The 20,088-nt window shown below is 39.1% G+C and overlaps 1 protein-coding gene across 1 annotated transcript in view; it reads left to right on the top strand.

Moving 5' to 3' along the window:
- Positions 1-7,060: 7,060 nt before the first annotated feature.
- PAPSS1 (3'-phosphoadenosine 5'-phosphosulfate synthase 1) overlaps positions 7,061-20,088 on the top strand; it is a gene marked incomplete at its 5' end in the record, with an annotated part of 47,585 nt that continues 34,557 nt past the window's right edge. Inside the window, 4 exons of the mRNA XM_080639158.1 lie at positions 7,061-7,120; positions 13,994-14,108; positions 18,171-18,406; positions 19,796-19,934. Of these exons, the coding sequence (XP_080495284.1) occupies positions 7,061-7,120; positions 13,994-14,108; positions 18,171-18,406; positions 19,796-19,934 (550 nt within the window). The remainder of the gene's footprint in view (positions 7,121-13,993; positions 14,109-18,170; positions 18,407-19,795; positions 19,935-20,088) is intronic.

The following is a 20,088-nucleotide window of genomic DNA, read 5'->3' as shown; positions in this document are numbered from 1 at the left end:
ATTTAGAGATTGATCCTGTTAGCTACTGGGCTGAAAGCCTCTTAAAAAGGGCTAAAACCTTCAGCTCCTTTTGATTTGCTTAAGCACACTAATCATCTGTTCTAACTTAAGTCCCTGAGAGATCTGGATACAAACACTTCACAGGCTGTTCTCTGTATTGCTCTGATCAAAGCCACAGTAAAGTCAGGCTGAGATGAGCATCTGTCTGAGGCACAGAGGTGAGAAATCGCTACTTGGGAATCAAGTGCGCTGTTAGTTACCTAACCAATCAACCAACTTATGCTGCTACCACCTTCAATAAGAAGAGGGGATGCAGGAAGTGACCAACTCTGAGTGTGAGGTATCACCAAGACAGCTTTGCTTATAACTCTGGTTGGTAATGCGTCCCACTGGGGATTGAAACAGTTATTCTAGGAAAACATGAATTCTAAGTTCCTTAGAGATGTCTTCAGCTGCTTCAGACTTTCACATCTGGCAAATAATTACGTATTTTTAACTTTTAGGAAAATGTCTGTCATTTGAATAAATATTTCAGATTAGAGGAGAGTTTTCCCTGGTCTTGAGTTGCTGGCTTTAAGCAACTTATGAACTGAACTATAAATGTATTTTGAGTCTCTGTTAGCTTTGGCCCTTGGGTGTTCTCCACCCAGACCCATTTTATAATTCTGTACTAGTAAATACCACCATGGTAGAATAACTTTATTTAAAACAATTAAGCTCCTCAAATGAAATAGCTCCAGTAAAAAGAATGATTATTCATATGTTACAGAATGAGAAATTAAACCACAGAATGATCAGCCAAAAATCTTTACAGTCAAGTAGTGATTTTGCAGACCTATTTAAATTACCCATTTTTCAAGGATGGTTAGCATCTACATGGTTTTAGGGCTTTAGTAGTTTTGGGTAATCCTCCAAAACTTACGTCAAAAAGTCTGATATTGAACAAAAAGTAATGGAGGTATAATGTATACCTCCATCCCCCTTCCAGTATGCATTTCATGATCTTTGTCCTGTTTTTGAACAAGCAGACCCTACTCTTCTGGAAACCTTTCATGTACTTTTTCAGAGGTGATTCTTATGAAGTTACCTTCATAAGAGTTTAGTGATTTTGTGAAAAATCACCAATCTATCTTTTAGTATCCATGTATACAAAACTTGTAACACTTTCATACAGAATATGTTTTTCCATCTTAGAAAAATGAGCAACATTCTATTTCTGAATTATCTTGGAACTTGCTAGTTCCATTTAGAAAAAAAACCCCAGAGATTGAAATTATGTGTATTTGCCAAAACTGCTGAAAAGCTCTAAAATAACTTTTCTGAAATTTTCTTTAGAAGAAGTAATTTCTGGGGTTAACATTAGTTAGTTAGAGTTTCAAAATTTGCCATGGTTGCATTGGCAAACAGGTAAGTCAGGCTACTACAGTTGTTTCTAACAGGTGGGCGTGCTTATGATATAGTCTTCTATTTAGCAGTCCAAAAACCTTTTCAAGATGATGTAGATATTTTTCTCCTAAATGTGTTGTACTCAGGAGGTGGGACTGCATGTTGAGAGCAATAAATTATTGAAAAGCACTCTAATGGCTCACTTTCCATTTGCAACAAATCAAATGACTGAAGAAGAAAATGTATTTCAAGTATTTCTGAAAAAGAAGTTTCCTCATTAAAGAAAAATTGTTTGTATTCTAATGACAAGAACTATTATTAAGCTAAATGATGTATGTAGTGCATAGCAAACTAAGTGGTAAAATACTTGTAGCTGGTGAGAAAGCAATTCAATAGCACAGTGACATTAGAAATTACTTTGCAAATCCTTATATACAGTATATTTACTTCCGTTGAAAACCATATGCTCTTGGAAGGAACTTCCTTTTCAACAGTTGCAATTTGACAAAAACAGCCCTAGGGACATTATGTCCTGGGATTGTTGATTAGTGTGAAAGTCCCCTGTGTGTCCTCATCCCTAAGAAAACAATGTTAGTTCACATTCACTTTCTTTCTCAGCTCGTCTCTCCCACTAGGATCATAGCTAAGAAGAGCTGGTTCTTCTCTAGCTTTATGGTAAGAGCTGTTGCATATCTGTTCTTCATCTCTTGCTCACCTGAGAGAAGCTGTAACTGCTCATCCTTGTTCTAGTTTTCTTGTGTGAGCATTTTCCTATCTTCCTGCCTGATAACTTTCTTCTGTTCCATTCATGATCCCAGAGACCCACCAGGTTTGCCACAAGATTTTTTTTCCACATAATGTCACATCCTGAGATGTGGAAAAAGAAAGGAAAAAAGGTAGTTTTCTTCAAATGTTGAACAAACACTTTAATAGGAATAGAGAAAACACCTATAAAATTATCCTTTCATTTTGCTTCACTAGAGATTCCTCTGTCTAAAAATTCTCATTCTTGCTCCTTATGTTTGAATAAACAATAGACTGCACTTCCTTGTATCTGCCAAAGACCAAGTGAAATTATATAGTACCTAAATTTAAAATAGACAAATTTATATTGAACATAGACATCTGTCATATAGATAAATAGCTTTGAAGTTTTAAACACTGGAATTAGGACCAGATTTTTTAAGGGTGTTAGTAACTTAAAGACACAGAGAAGCACACAACAAAGCATTCAGGTTTCCAGGTGTATGTCTAGCTCCCAAACAAATCAGCTAGCACTCCTGAGTATGTCAGCAGTCACCTAGGGCTACCTACAGTCACTGCGTGCCTACAGACTACACGGATAGTCGATTATCTTCAGATATCTAGTACTTAGCTCTCCTGTAAAGTTAACTCTTTTTGTTGTTAATGACAAAGTAAGACAAACTCCAAACCAGAGAATCGCCAAACTGAAAGCCTACGTTATTTCTTATTCACTGACTGACCTCTAGTGGTAGCCACAGCTTTTGCAGCAGTTGAAACGCCAGCACTCAGAACATTCTAAGAGGTGTGCATTGCAAAATGTGGAGCATGAGGATCAGCTTTTTCAAAATTGCGCACTATGCGCTTTTGCTCTACCCCTGTCACTATTAAAATCATATTTTACTTAACTTTGCAAAGTGAGCACCCTGTGAACTCAGCCGGAATTTTAAGCTGAAGTTCTAGTATCACCACTGCCCTTTGCTGTCTCCATTTGCTAGCCAGTACCTTCCTCAATCTACCTCTCTTGTACTTTGTCAAAGACAGCCTTCCATCAGCCAGCACAGCGTGATTAGGTATCCTGCTACCTGTAGGACATCTGTTCAGCTTCTCGTAACATCAATGTATTACCTGGAACTAGCCACCAACCTCCAACTTTCACTGCTAGCCAAAATAGATCACTTCATTCTGAACACTGACGGCACATGGAGTGAGTTTATATGTCTAAAGAGCAAACTCAGCAGATGTAATAATTGCAACATAATTTGGAAGAGAGCTTTAATCCTCAGTATTGTGGGACATGAAAACAAATCTGAGTTGAACATCCAGCAGTATGTCAGAAAACAAATGGTATTCTCATCACCTAAGGTCTTTATTGGCATTTCTGCTGATCTTTCCGTGGCTTCTTTGAGCACCTGGGCCAGACTGTTCTGCTGGACATACATATCAGTCAAAATATTAAATAATTTAATAAAACCTTTTGCGAAAGACAGAAAATGGGTTCTCTGAAATACCTCCTCCATTCCCATCTTTCTCAAATATGGGAGCTATACAGGTCTTCCTGCATTTGCATATTTTGTGTGTAGATGAGCATATCTTGTCTGCAACCCAAGGTGCATTACAAATGAAGTATCCACACATTAATTTTGTTAATCTCGAGTAGCTTTTGGTGGTCATCTTTTCCACTACACAAACCTGGTGACCGAAGAAAAATAGCACTTCCACCAGGAGACCACTGAATAAGGAATGTACAGTTAAGAGCCATTTGAGATTGCTTCATGGTCCTACTTCCAGTGTCAAAAAATACTTGAGAAGAGCTTGAACAAAATGCTTAATCTCTCTAAAAGGTGTTCTGAAGTTCTCACCAGAATGGCATCAAAAGAAGAATTATTTATGTGAGAAATAAAGTTTGGAAATAATGCTGACAGAACAGTGATAAGTCTTTTCTGTGTAGGCAACAGGATCTATATTGAAGATGATATCTCTCAAAAAAAACCTAAACCAACAAAACCAAGAAAACTGCAGCCAGCCTGCATGACCACCTGAGTTACACTGCTGGGGGTACAGATGCATCTTTACATAACCATGATATCATCAAAACTTGATCAGAAAGTTTACCAGAGGAGCAATTCCAGTATTAAAGGCATTTCTACTCTAATTTCTCATTGAAAGTGACTACAGAAGGTAGGTTCTAGAAAATGCTTCATTAATATTGTTTTTATTCCCAGAAATAAAATAACATGGACCTTAAAGATAGTATTTATAGGTAAGGCATTTCTGCATTTGCATATCCGTCACAAACAAGTAGATGGTCGGTCTTGAACAACAGAATACTTTGTCTTCAGTCTGTAGTCAAGTCTAATTCAGACATTCCTTTTATGTTATAATTGATGTCTGGAAGCTACTCAGAATAATCTTGTCTATTTTTTAACATACTTAAGTTTGATTTAGATCTGTTGTTTCAATTGACATATTTAGACTTATTTTCTATGGCATTATCTCTATGTAGAATTGAAAGGATTTCCCTGGTCAGCATGTCCATATGTAGAATTTGCTCTAGGCTGTCAGTCCTTCTTCGGTGGTATTATATGGCTGCATGCTGCTTTGTCTAAAAGTTATCTGTGTTCAAAGCCTGTTTTTACCAATCTTCCAATCAGAATCTAAGACAGTTCTTTAATGAGTTCCTATGCTCTCCATGAAGATTCTAGCAATTTCTTTTTAACAAGTATCTCCGTTTTTATGCAATTTGATTTTTGAAATTAAACACAACAGTAGTGGATGCTTTGTTTTTGTTGTTCCTGCAAGAACATTAAATGCAAATTTATTATGGTCATTTTACAGGGTAGATGTTTGGCACAAGTATTCAACATCACAATCAACCCAAGAATACTACATCCTAGCTGTTCTTCCAGAGGTAGAGTGGCTCTTTTGTAGGGCTCAGACTAGCCAAAGATTTAGCTCATGATAGGATTTTTGTCATCATTCTCTTACCAGACTTTAATAGGGCACAGGCATGTAGCACATCAGCTCCATAGTGAAGGGTTGCAAGAGCACCTGCTGTCATAAGAATGTTTTTTTAACTCAGGAAGCAGATTAAGAAATAACAGCAATTCATCAGAGATTTTTTATTGATTTGAATTTCACTAATGGCTCCCACAGAAATTTTCTGTTGAAGTTCAGAAAACACCTGGCTTGGATATTGCAATCAATCCACCATGAAAGATTTCAGGAAAGTGGAATTGGCACTTACACCTTAATAGCCATGCAAAACTTACGCATAACCTTACAAAGAATTCATAGGCTATTTGTCCCCAAAATTTTTGTATAAATTAACATATATTTTCTTCCTATGTTTAAAAAATGCTCATCTCCCTCTTTAATAGTCAAAGGAGGTTAAGATGTTCTAGAGGCAAAATGCATGAGCAGCAATGTGTATCAGCACAGTTAGGACAAATAACAGTAGAATTTTAAAAGGATTTAGAGTGACCCAAGCTGCATAAAGCAATGTCGCACAACACGCAGTTAACCAAGTGTGCTTTAGGCATAACTGAATAGTGAGCAGGGAAAGCCCTCAGCTCCCTGTTGCAGGGCACTATGCTAAGTCTCCTTCCACGCTTGGGAGAGCATTGCGTGAGAGGTTCCTCTCAGTAAAATCCAGGCCCTGCTTCTGCCGCTGGTTGCCACAGTCAGAATGCAGCCAGGCGCTGCCGGTTGCAGTTACTTGCCAGGCTGCATGCTCCACAACTTTGTCATTCAAGTCAAGCCTAAATAAGTAACTGCAATGGTTGTATAAATTCTATCTGACCTTCAAATTGCCTGGCAGCGTTTCTAATTATTTTTCTTGATTTCAGGGAGGTCATCTACTTTGCATAAGAATGATAAGCTTTTAATCTGAATTTCAAAATATGCTTTAAAACCAACACCTTAGTATCTTTGGAAGAATGTCTTTCTGATATAGCAGGAGTAAACATTCAACCACAAAGAAGACCTTTTTATTTCCTGTGTAAGCTGTCAGAGAACAAACAATCTACAGACAGACTGTAAATAGGCTAATATTTTTACAGTAGATGCAGCTCATGTTAGTGCAGCACCATTTCCACCTTAAGATTAGCACTTAAGTGCTAAAGCAATTACTTTCTGGAACTGATATACATGGACTAATATTTATACAGCAAATGTAACTCCTGTTAGTATAGCACCATCTCCACTTTAAGATTAGCACCTGATTGAAGCAGTTCCTCTCTGGAATCCAAGAACTTCTTGTTCCAAATTCACGGTAAGATATTTCCTATAATGCAGCACAAAATTAGCTTTGTTGAGCTCCTTGTAAGGTGGGAGATTTAATTAAAGCAGTCCTTGCCTTCCAGGTGACTCCTGACTACACTGTTGTTTCTCAGCGTTTCATCACCTCCAAGGTAAGGCTTTGCAGCGAAGCCCTGTCTCTCCTCAAAGACAGGAGAGAGGATGCTCTGCTCAGGCGATGTCTTTATCTTGTCCCTGTCACATAAAAATGAGACAGCCGCTTTGTCACGCTCCCCAACTGTTCCTGAGGGGTGTCACGGCCTTCTTCCCAGGAGCTGGGAGCCTCTGGGTGACGGACGCCCGCAGCAGCCCGGGTCAGCATCCGCCACCCGGCAGGGGCAGCCGCGGGCGGCACAAGCCAGCACCAGCGGAAGTGTCTGCGGGCCGCAGCTACCGCCCACCCTGCCTCGCGTCGCGTCACGGCGCGGCGCACGCGCGTGGATACTCCTGTGCTCCCCCCACCTCGCCTTGCCGGTACGCAGCTCCGCCCTGCACCACCTTTGGCCGAGCCGCGGGCGGGGACGCGCAAACGGCACAGCGCCTCGGCTGCTGCGGCTTCACCCGCATCTAGCATCAGTGAGGAAGGCGCTTTCTCCTTCTTCTCTCCTCCTCCCGTCGCTGCCCCTCCGCGGCCATGGAGCTGCCCGAGAGCCAGTGCAAGAAAGTCAAGCTGAGCAACAGGATGCCGAACTGGGTGAGCGGGTGTGCGGGGAACGGTGCGCCCATGGGCAGGTGGGCGAGCGGGGCGGAGAGGGGAGGGAAGAAAGACGCGGTCGAGCGCCGTGGTGATGTGGCAGTGGGCGGCAGCCGGGACGGGGGCTTCCTGTCACGCTCACTGCCGCCCACCCGCCTGCGGCGGGGAGGTGAGGGATGCGGGGCGGAGGGAGCGCGCGGGCGGCGTGATCCGAGACGGTTAACGGAACGGCCGTGCGGCCTCCCTGAGAGGAGTGTCGCCATGGAGCCCGGCGGCCCGTGCCTGTGTTCTCGGGAACGAGGGGGCAGTCTGTGGGGAAGGGCAGGAAGCCTCTCCGGAGGGAACCGACGAGCTGGGGGTTTCATTCGTGCCTCTTCTGTCGTGCGCCCTCAGCTTCTAGCGCGCTGGAAGGAAGACTTAGGAATGCGATGTACAATGTGGCCATTCATAAACCTGAGTTGGCCAAAGACTGAGGTTCTTTGTATAGTGGGTGTTATGTGGAAAACTGTCGAGACAGGATTAAAAAAAAATCTAACTAGAGCCTTCATTCTTAGCCATAACGATGGGGGAAGATCCATTTACAGTGGAGACCAAAACACAGCTAGTCAGAAGATACACTGCAGGCCTTTGAGAACATTTGATACTTTTGACGATATAAGACAAGTGAAAAGTAGTTATGATTTTTTGAAACTATGAAACAGAGCTGAAACAGATAAGGGATAAGATCCAGAAAACATTTGATATAAAAGTAACAGTGTAAACCAGTCTTTGAAGTCTTACTGTGAGTAGTACAAGCCACAGGGCTCTTATTAATATGACAAATCTGTTAAAGAAAAGTCTCATGGTTGTCTGAAAATGGGAAAGTTGGTATTGTACCAAACAAAGTTCAGTAAATGTTGTGCCTGTCCAAGCCTCTTTCACTGTGTACAAGTTCAAACTTGTTTGCTTAGGAGAGTAATTGGTAAGTTACATTCTTTTTATTTCTGTGAGGAAAAGGCAAAATCAGATGTTACAAAGATAGTGAAATAGATCATGTCTGGGTGGGAGTAACAAAGTGTATTCAAAAATTACTCAGCATCATTTAATCTGTCAGAAGCAAAGCCAAGATGGATTTGACCAAACAAATGGAAGGAAATGTTAGGGCAAAACCCAGGGAGTATTAACTGACATTAACTGACATTAACTGAAATTAACAGAAAGTTGAGTGGCATCAACTGTTCAGTGAGTTCAGTTGAGGTTAGCAATCCCCTCTGTGTTACGTGGCAAGCAGAGGAAGATGTCTACTTCTCCTTTTTTCTTCATCAGACCTCGGCTGAATTGCTCTTTATAACCCAGTGGCTTCACCAGGGGTAAAAAGTGCTGCTGATTCACATGCTCCACACACAAATGTTCTGGCACTTCTGACTCTGCGTTTGTTCAGCTGAGAGCAAAGTCAAAGCAAACCATTATACCCTGAGGGAATTGGCAGCCCCTAGGAGAGTAGGCAGAGCCTTGTCTTCCAGACTTTCTTTGGGCATCCAGCACTATCCAAAATACACCTCTGTCTGTGGAAATCCCCTTGCCAAACCCACCTCTGAGCACAGGCACCTCCAAGTTACAGAGCAGCACACAACTTAGCCTCAAATACCGCAATTACACTAGCTTGATAGGGAGACTTGTGAAACACTTTCTTTATTGTAGCTCTAATTCCTAACGCGATGGAAGTGTTGCATCATTTTGCAGGTAAATCCTCAAGAGAGCTTGCTCCAGTTCTTGTTTTTGACAGTGTATTCAGCAGAGGCATTTCTGGCTTCGTTTTTGTCCATTCGTTTTGGTGCCAGCTAATGACTCCACTCCGGCACTGGTGAATAAGCTATCTCTGGTTTGGTCATGCTGCTACTGTGGCAGGTGGCAAGTGAAGATATGTTATGGTTATCAACGAGTACTCTACAATATTCTGGTTGCTTTCTGCTGCTGTGATTTTTGAAACTGTCCCAACTTTATAACAAATCATTTGTGACAGTGGCAGGAGAGTATGCATTTGTCAAGTTGGGTGATGCTTCATGCAAAGGTGTTTAGATGCCCTGTTGAATCAGTATCACTGTGGCAAACTGTTCTGAAGGGCAGATGTGAGGATAAAGGTGAGAGTTTTTGTTCTAAATGTGAGGAAATTTAAATATGGATTAGAGAATTGTTAGTTTTTTAATCTCTACAAAAATCTTATTGTTCAGATACCATTTCTGGGCTTTTCCTCCTTTTCCAAGCACAGTTGTCCAAATCAAGGCACAGAATTTCAAATCAGAATTTGAGAAAGTAGCTATTGGAAGGCATTCCTTGCAGATATTTTGGTGAACAGGTCCTGAAAGCTGATCTACATATGGAGTAGACTTTTGGGTGAAATGCCATTGTTTCAGCATCCGAGATAGCTGAATTTTTGTATTGGAATTATGTCCATTCTCCTTGCTTGTGTTTGTAGACAAAGGAAATGGGCAATGTTCAGTCTGCTGGAGTTGCTGTTTCGCTATTGAGGAGATCAGTTTGGTTGGAAAAAGAAACCTATCAGTCGGTTGAGTTGTCTTTGCTGGAGAGTAAATGTCATAAAAATGTGTGTTATCGGGATAGCCTTTCTTATAAGAGGCACATGGTGAGCAAGTTAGCAAATGGCTTAGAAATGCATCTGAGGTGTTTGGGAAATAGGAAAGGCATTAAAGATAAGACTGCATTTCAGAGGTGATGCTGGATCTGTTGCTATTGTTAGCTTATGGGTGTTGTTCGCTTGGGGAATCAGCGCTGTCATCTTACAGCAGGAGACTATGGATTTAGTCACAGCTTCTTGGGTATATATGGTTTGTATAGAAACCATGCCTGCGCTTTACACAGTCCTTTCCTGATGCTTCCAGCCTCAGAGCTGCCTCAAGTTAGTGCTGTGGCATGGGAAGTCTCTGCTTGCCACTGAAAGCTTTACTTCCTACCTCAGGGGTCTTGCTTTGTGAAAAGTTAAAATTTGATGGCAAGTGACTGTAGAAGCACAATGTTTCATTGTTGCTCTGAAGTAGTGAAGAATAGATTCAGTTTATGCCAGTGTAATGATCTGGCTGTTAATTATGAAACAAGCAATAATCTTTTCTGCTGTGTTTTGATCTTGGTGTTGCAACTTGGATATGCTCTCCTTCATATGGATGTCTGATCGGAGTTCTTACCTCAAAGGTGTTTGTTACTGATAGTCGGATTTGGCTTTGGCAAAAAAAATAAATAGTTGCAACTGGGCAAAACATCAAGACTAAGATAAGAAAATAAATGCGGGTCAAGTCTACCTCAACAAATATTTATACAGATAAATTGACAGAGTTATATTTCCTTTTGGTCCACATCTTCTTTCTTTTTCTGTTTCCATAGTTCTTAGATGTCTGTACTCATTTCCCTGGTCAACTACCTGCGAAGTGAAAGGTTACCTTTATGACAAAAAAAAGTAAGCTGTGGAGTCATCCTTTCTTGCGGTGTTATTATAGCTTTTCAGTCCACATCTAAAGTGACTTATTACTCCAATTTTTTTATCTTCAGTACAAAGATACTGTTATATTGCAGCACTTCAGATTTCATGTGAGACACGAACTGGCACAGTGGGAAAGAAGAAAGAAAGGATACGTCAGAATACACAGAAGAAAGGAAGGATATGTCAGCCTTCTCAGCTGACATTACTGTTATAGTGAAACACAGTGGACCAGAGCATTATTTAACATGCAGGAGGGAAAACATTAAAATGCAGTGTTTGTATAAGGAGTGCAGAAGCACTTAATGTGTAACATGGGGTGCAAGAAATATTTTTGTGGGCAAGTCAGAGAGGAAATTTCCAGTGATTGTAAAAAAAAAAAAAAAACAACAGGCAGATAAAAAGACCTAAAAGACCTTTGAGATTAATGCCCTTTTTTTCATTAGCCCCTTTTCAAAAATCTAGTATGTTGTTTCATTAGTGACTATTATAGTGAATGTAATTAGGCTAAGAAGTTTAAAATAGTTTTTTTAAACAGTACTTCATCATATTGAGTTTTCGTGTTACTCATTTTCTATCTCCAAGGCTAGCAATGCTTTGATGCAGTGTAAAAGGAAATGACTGTTCTTCATTTCTGCTATCATTTTGGATGGCCATTTAATTTCATCAGTTGATAGTCATAAAATCTTATGTACAGAAATTTGAAGACTGGCTAAATAATTTTAAGAAAGTAACCAGTGTAAGCCACTGATTTCTGCTCCTGAGTATTTCTCTGTACCTCATCAATATTTATAGTAAGTGTGTATGTCCGGGATAGTAATTAAAAACATGCGATTTTTAGGATGCAGCTTCCGGCTTTTGTTGCTCAGCCGTGCTAGTGAATCATCTAGTAGGAAAGTGAACAGGATTAGGAAACATTCCTAGGTTGTTGGGTTTTTTTCAGCAAGACAGAATGACTTGCTAAATTATTAACTCTTCAGAGCCCTTCTATAAAAAGCTCTTTTCTGTTGGAAGGTAAGGAAGATTTTGCTACTTTGTCCAGGAGTACTACTGAGCTGTCTTGTGTGTATACATACATAAACAAAAGGTGGGGTTGCTAGGGATAGGTGTGGTTTTGAAAGCATGCAGACAGTTTGGGCACTTTAACCTTTAGTCTTGGATGCCTGCTTCTGAAGGATTTTTGTCCCACCCCTGAGCTTGCTGGCTGCTCTGTTGCATTTGTGTGCCTTGTATTCCTGCAGTCCGTTGGCTTTCCTGTTGCTGTGTCATCAGTGCTCATTTGTTGCTTGATACTTTTTTGTTTCTTCTTTTTTAAAGTTGTGTCTTTTTTCATCATTTTAAGAATCCCTCTTGCCTGCTTTCATGTTTTGTAAGCTTAGTGCAATACCCTGATCAGTTGCGTTGCTGCTTTGCTAGTTCTGGAGAACAAAGAAAACTGATGCAACTTACTGAATACAGTCTGGAAGAAGTCTCCTTGGATGAGACCTTTGACCTCCAAAGTATTTGAGTCTGATAACATACTGATCGCCAGGAGTCAACAGCAAAGTATGTGTGTTTTTACATTTTAGTGTAAAAGAGACAGTGGCACAGGAGCTGTGCTTTGAGACTGTCTCGTGTTTTTCTAGTGCTTGGTACGATACAGTACAACTGGAATTGATGAGAAAGAATGTTGCTATTAATGTATTAGTTTGAATTGCTATGTATAGTATATGCACAGTATATCTTTCTTTTAATTGAAGGCTAAGTACTTAAATTCTTTCTGTTGTTTTTAATTCCACAATTTGTGCATTCGCTTGCTGATATCTCCAGTTTTATGTAGTGCATATTTGTTTTTACTATAGGAAGAAAGAATTTGATTTTTTTTTTTTTTTTTTTTTTTAACTTTTTGACCTCTGGTTTTAGTTATCTGTATTGTAATAATTTCATGTACGAAGCAGCTTTGGTTTTGGAGATAAATTATTTGAAGGTAGCATGATCAGCAAATACAGCTTCATTTTGTAAGGTTATAAACTGTTTGCAGGTGATGGTTTCTTATGGGTTGGTATTCAATCTTCATCTAATTTGAGATGCTGAACTGTCACCACTGAATTACAGAGTTGTGTCTAAAAACTGGAACATCTGTTTTCACCTTGTTTCTGTGTTAACTATGAGCCCAGCTGTGTATAGAGGTGGGGACATACAATCACACGAATTCATAACTTCCACTTAGGTTATAGATGAACTTTGAAGTTTTTTTTCTGCAGAAGAATGCTGTAGCAGCAGCTCTGGAAGCCACAAGGAGATACGATTTTTCTGTTAATGCTACTTTGTGGTGTTTCTCTCTAAAACTATGAGCAACTCTCTGTTAGTACTCTGTAATCCTCTGAATATCCTCCCTTCTTTTGTATTTTATTGTCATAAGTGCTTTTCTTTCCAGCTACTACTGATAAAATTATGAAAGAGAAGACAGTGTGAATATCTTACAGTGTTTGTAAGCAAGAGAAGACAAAGCAGCATTACATACACCATTAATTCCACCCCATCTCTCTCTTTTTTTTATTTTTTTTTTATTTTTTAGCATTCTCTTTCTGTTTGATTGTTCATGCTTTGGTTGTTTAAAGTCTTGGTCTTTTATGAACAAAGTTCATGTTACCTGATGCCATTAAAGCTTAAGGGAATGCTGAGGCTGATCTTCCTGTGGGTTCCCTCACCTTAAATTGTGAAATGTGTTTGACAGCAGTGTAATTTTTCTTAAGGTACTTATACAGCTTATTATGAGGAATAAATTGTTTTAAGAATATCTGTAACCAGCTTTGTTTTAATTAAAATTATATGACAAAAATCCCATCTTTAAAAGAAAATTCTTTAGTAAATCACTTAGAAATAGTACTTTATTTAAGCACTCAGAATATATAACTAGCTCAGTTCTGGAGACTGAAGACACAGATAAAGGCAGAGTGGTTTGGAGGTGTGTCTGCTGAACTGAAAGTTGGACCAGACATGCATAGTTTGCAATGAAAAGGCCTCTTAAGAGTTAAAGATGAGCCAATGTTTGGCTGTTTTATGACAGAAACCTTTAGCTCAGAGAGGAAGAGTCCATTTGATCCATAGAAGTAGTGTCTAGCAGCTCACCTCTATTTATATAGTTGATTTTTCTTAAATCAGTTGTATTTGAAAGTAGTAATTGCCTAACCTGGCAATCTCGAGTTTCCCTGAAGGAGCACGAGAGATATTGTTTGCTATGGGTGGCTTTTCTAATTTCCTTTGTGTCCTTTGATCTATGCTGCAGCTGATGGATTTGGTATTGTTTTTACTTCCATTGATCTGTCTTCAGGTCTTTCTTTGTGCCTGTGAAGAAGTTTCAGTATGGTTTGCCAGCTCACCCTGTCAGACATTAAAGACCTAATCAGCTGCTTCTTTTACAGGGGATGCAAAGGGCAACCAATGTTACCTACCAAGCTCATCATGTCAGCAGAAATAAGAGAGGCCAAGTGGTGGGAACAAGAAGTGGTTTTCGGGGATGCACAGTCTGGTTAACAGGTACAGTCACAGATTTCTGAGGATCTTTTTGTTTTAGTTATTCTTCTGAAAAGCTACTTAGCGGTAGCTCCTTCTTTTTCCTACAAAGTTGAGTGTTTGTGGAATCTGAGATGCTGATGCAATTTTATTACTAATTTTAGGTAGACTAGGAAGAAATTGCTCTGGGACAGATAGTAATTTGAGAATGTATCTTGTTCAGTGCTCTAGGAGCATTTTTTTTTTTTTTGGCACTGTCTCTTGCTTAATTCTGGTTGAGTTTTGAAGTGCATGGTTTTTTTGTGTGTTTTAATCAATTCTGGCTCTTTTTACTGTCCATTTAACCTATTAACAAATGAAACCTAACTTGTTTCCGCCATTCCCCAAGACTGCGTTCTTGAATCTTTTCTGTAAGGGTCTCTTCTCTTTAGAATGATCTTGTCTCTTCCAGTTGAAATAACGATTCAACATAAAACCTATGCCTTGGACGGCAATTGTGTATTGAGGCAATGCATACTGGGAGTTATTTTTGAAATCAGCACTGTGTTTTTTTTACTGAACTGTTTTGGCTGTAAAAAAGAGGGGGTAAACAAATTCTGGAAGACACCTTTGTTTCATAACTGAGGGGATTTTTTTGTTCTGCCTTTCAAAGTTCTTTGAAGCTTCAACGTATAAGAATGTGTTGTTTAATTATTTTGTAAACCATTTAGCGTGCTGTTGTATTACGATACAAAAGACCTTCACAAAATATTAGAGAAACTTACTGCACTAAGTAAAATTTGTTTCCACTAATGTTAATGAACATGTGGGAAAGGTAAAGTAGTAGTTGATAACAAATTGCAGCGAGCCACTCCAAACAGAATTGATACAGGATCTTGCTGTCATGTATTTCTTTGGTAAAAGAATGGAGCACTTTGTCTCCCTATATCTGTCACATAGCTCCAGCATGTCTCAATGCTTCAATGATCTGATAGGCAGGCTGCCTTTCTGTTTCTCCTGGTAATTCATTAATATCCTTTTGAAAAAGGTCATGATAAAAATGTTTTCTCAGTTATCTACACAGGAACATTTTCCAGTCATCATTCTTTTAAAACATGACAGGCATTAAGATTACATTTGTTTAAATCCCAGCTGGCAACTAAGTACCACGTAGTTAATTGTTCACTCTCTCCACCCTGATGGGATGAGGAGCAGAATCAGGAGAAAAAAAGGTAAAATCTATGAGTTAAAACCAGTTTAATAATTGAAATAAAGTAAAATGTAATAACAATAATGATGATTGTAATGAAAAGGGGAGAGAGAAGGGAATAAAACCCAAGGAAAGAAAAGTGATGCACAATACAGTTGCTCACCACCAGCTGACTGATGCCCAGCCTGTCCCTGAGCAGTGACCAGCCCCTTTCAGGCCAACTCTGCCCAGTTTGGGCATGAAGTGCTGTGGTATGGAATACCCCTTCGGCCATTTGGGTCAGGTGTCCTGTTTCTGCTCTCTCCCAGCTTCTCCTGCCCCTCCTCACTGGCAGAGCATGAGAGACTGAAAAGTATTTGATGTAGGGTGAGCACTACTTAGCAAGAACTAAAACATCAGTGTGTTATCAGCATTGTTCTGAGACTAAAGCAAAAACATAGCACTGCACCAGCTACTAAGAAGAAAATTAACTCTATCCTGGCTGAAACCAGGATAATGCCCAGTTTCCTTTTTTTGTCAGGAGAAAGAAAGTTGGTGGTAGAATATAGAAAAGTAGGAAGGCTGTAAGGTGTTAAGAAGAGTGTGTCAGGGAAGCTGAATTGTTGATGTTTGAGCATTGATGTTAGGGAATGAAATGGACTGTAGGTATTGAAGTAAGCAATACTACCCATTCTAGAACTGTGTAATGAGTCTTCAAAACCCTGCTAGGTTTTAGAATAAAAGCTGAAACAGTGGTATACTTCCTTCAAGATTCTCTCACGTCACCAGTGTTCCTGGAGTGGGAGTGTAGTGAAAGTTATTTCAGAGGTTTTCGGTTTTTAATTTTATTTTTCGTTTTTAAACTCAGGTTTATTTGAGAGTTAAATTGTAATAAATGTGTTGTTGAGTCAGAGGGTCCTAGTAAAAAAGAAAAACAACATCAAAAAACAAAGAATGTATAAAAAATGGGAAAGCATTACTTTAATGTGTAAAATAATATGCAATTTTGAGAGTGTAAGTTATTATAAAGACTTTGTCAGCTCAAAAGCTAGTTTTAAAATTCATTATTATATAACATTACCTTTTGCATTTCATTATACACTGGAGACCAAGTGATACGTGCTAGAGCATTTGGATGAATAGCATGCTAGATGTGGGGACAAAAACTGCAAATCAAAGACTGCATCAATGAGAATTAAATTATGAAGTTGCTGAAATCTTAATTTGGACTGCCATGATTACTTTCTAGGAAGGGGGTGTGTGCCATTGCTGCCCAAAGAAGACTGTTCTGTTTCCAGCCTTGCTTTCCTTTCTCGCCTTGCACAAGCTGTAGTGCTTGCCCAACCCAACCTTGAGCTGATTCAGCCTTAAGTTAAATCAGTGAACTTAACACAGCATCCTCCCATGCACAAAAAATGGAAAAAAAGTTGGGGGGGAGTGGGGGAGGGAAGAAGATGAGCAAACTGAGTTGGTTAAGGGGCACCAGAGGTGTTGGAGTAATAGAGTGGAGATAGGGGAGGGCAAGAGAGTAAGACCTCCCCTTTCATTGTGTATAGCTGTTGCTTTTTTCAAAGTAGACAGGTAAGCAGTGAGGCAAGAAACCTGTGTTGTCCAAGAAAAAGTAGGTAATTTTTATAGCTGATGAAAGGTCATTATTCACAACTCCACAATTTTTTGAGAGTTTTGAGTGCAAGCCAAGCCGTACTGAAATCTGTGATGGATGTGGGGGCTTTCCTTGAGAGAAGTGTGGACTTAAGTTCTTATGTAGGACTTGCCCTGGGATACACATATTCTTATGTTTTCAGTAGGCTGCTCTGTACCTTCTGGATATTGAGTGAAGAAGGAGCCAATGCAATGACTCCATCTTTAAATTATCCTAAACTATTGAAGGTGTCAAGGTTTCCTTTGCACTTGGTGTTTTCTTAGAACATGCTTGTTAGGATGATTGTGATCCTTTGCTACAAAGGTCTTAGAAGTAATACCAAACTGATGGGGTTTTATTTTATTTTTTCTTGTCTGCTTTCTCTAGAATGAATCTTAACCGCCACTAATAAAGATCAAAACATTTTTCTTCACTCGCTAGTGCTAGTTTATTTAGACTGCCATTACCCTTATTTTTTTAAATATTTTTCTTACGCAAAGGATTTGTGTTATCTTATGAAGATTTGTGTTTGTGTTCCATTTAGCAGCTGATTGCTCAGTATAAGCAGAAGCCTGTGCTCCCAATAAATTCCTGAAATCTAGTCTGGAAAATTATTTAAACACATTTCCAACTTAGAGCAAACAGTAAACTTTTAAGTGCCAGCAAGACTTCTGAATTGTTTAAAGGTTTGTTGCCTAAGATACTGAACTGGGCTAAAGTTTAGTATGAAAATTGTCTTTGCTTGTTGCTAACACATTCCAGTTAGTAGAACATGGTTGCTCTGTGTGAGTCTTGAGTAGGCAAGTTTTATTGTGTCTGTGGTGTCTAATTCAGTGCTGTTATTCTGCAAGGATTAAGAACAGTGTGGTCTGGTCCCATTTCTTATGTTGACTGGAATTCACTTCAGAGTGAGATCTTCCTCTTCTGATATAAACATAACATCTTAACTGTGTTTGGTTTCCAAGTTTAGTTTGTTCAGGTAGTATCAACTGCCCGCAGCAGCATTGGGGAATGTGCACAATCTCTGTAAGTGGCAGCAGCTCTCAAGGCCACACCGTTCTCTGCTTCTTGTGGCACACTTAGCTTTGTGCCTTGCTGTCTCTATACCTGTTGTCTGTGTAAAAGGCACTTGGCGGGTATTGCAGGTAAGCATCTCTGAAAGGCATTGCTGCTGATGCCTGCCACTTTGAGTTTTTCACACTAGCAGTGGTAAATGTACTACAGTTTGCCCTAACTTGTTTCTGTGCTTATGTAGTTATATTATTGAATATTCTAGGTCTGTCTGGTGCTGGGAAGACTACAGTGAGCATGGCACTAGAAGAGTATTTAGTATGTCATGGCATTCCATGCTACACATTGGATGGTGATAATATTCGCCAAGGCCTTAATAAGAACCTGGGTTTCACACCGGAAGATCGAGAAGAAAATGTCCGTCGTATTGCAGAGGTTGCTAAACTTTTTGCAGATGCTGGTTTGGTGTGCATCACTTCCTTCATCTCTCCTTATACTCAGGTAAATATGAAAACCCTCTAGATAAAGTGTAGGGAAAATACAAAATGTGACAGTGACGGGAATCCCTCACTGAACTTAGCCAGAATCAAATACTTGCTTGACTTTTTTTTTTTTATTTTTTAATGACATTTGTGCTTTCTAGAGATGATTAATCAAATTTAATTATTCATTATTCATTATTTAAATAAGAAACATTAATCTTAAATATAAAAAAAAAGTTTGCATCAGTCTTGTAACTGGAACTGTCCTTCAGTCTATTAGACAGAATTTACTAATCTAATACAAGGAACAAACGCAAATGATAGTCCAAGAAAGCGTCTCAAAATTACAATGTCTTGTTTGATCCATGTAGATTCCAGTACTTTATAAAGAATAGGTATACACTTAAGCTGAAGACTCACTTGAATTTTTTAAAAGCATTTTTGTGTTTAGTGAATGAATGGTGTGAGCTGTATTTTGCCAAATGGCTGAAGGAAAAAAATGTGTAATTGCCCATAATTATTTTTATTTTATTTCATGCTGTATATCCAACATAACATTCAATAATACTGAAAATTAACCTAAATCCATGTTTACATTGCTCTGTGAAGACTTTTTTTTTTTTCTTATTTATGAGAACACGAATGGGAGAGACAAAAGTGAGCACCAAGTATCTTGAAGATACTTACAAGTATCTTGTAAGCTACCTGAGGCTGTAGCTTACATGTTTCACAGCATGAGAAGGTGTTACTTCTTTGGTTATAGTGGTACAAACAGTTCTTGTGATGATAAATTGGGGAACTCAAGATCTTGCAGGAAAATACAGGTCTTTGGATGTAAAACTAATAATAATGCTTGATGAGAGATTATTTAGAGTTGATTTTTGAAAGTGTTTTGTTCTCTAACTGAAATTCACCAGATGTTTCAATGCTTGGTCAAGCCATACAAATAAAATAATATTTGAAGTATAGAAGTCTTGTCAGATGAATGAATGTAGAGAAATCTGGTGCTCTGGAGAGAAGGTGGTTGTATCAGGAGTAGCAGGTAATACCTCCTCTGAGTTAAGCAGATGTAAAAGTTAGGGATGTACTTAAAGATAAGAGCAGATACAGAAAATTCTGCAGTGTATGCCTGGGTTGGGTGTTGAGTTTTTTAATTTATTTTTCTTTTAATAAATCTTTTAATAAATCAGATTAATGTAAAATACCTTGGATTTTCATGTCAGCGTTTACCATGTGATGAACTATAGTCAGACTGATGTAGCTGGAGGGACATCAGTTGATTTTTCAGACTTTGAAACTTCTTACGTTTTACTGTCAGCTTCTTTAAAAAGAACTTTGAAAGCAGAAAGACAGTCACAGTATGTGGGTGCAGTCTTTTATTTATTTTTTTTTTCCTGTTTTCTGTCAGGATCGTAATAATGCCAGACGAATTCATGAAGGGGCAAGTTTGCCTTTTTTTGAAGTATTTGTGGATGCTCCATTGCATGTCTGTGAGCAGAGAGATGTTAAAGGACTCTACAAGAAAGCCAGGGCTGGAGAAATTAAAGGTGAGCCTAGGTGTAGTCACATCCTTTCATACCTGAAGCATTGGTGTAATTTGACTCCACATAAGTGGATGTGCTCAAGTCTGTGCCACCCTTAAAAGCAACGTGGACTGGGGGACAGGACTGAGCAGAAAATTGTACCAGCTGTTGCAAGCTC

The sequence above is a fragment of the Psittacula echo genome (genome assembly GCF_963264785.1).
Source record: "Psittacula echo genome assembly, chromosome: 1".
NCBI lineage: Eukaryota > Metazoa > Chordata > Aves > Psittaciformes > Psittacidae > Psittacula > Psittacula echo.
The sequence above is the reverse complement of the archived record's forward strand: the minus strand, read 5'-3'. Positions and strand labels throughout refer to the sequence as shown.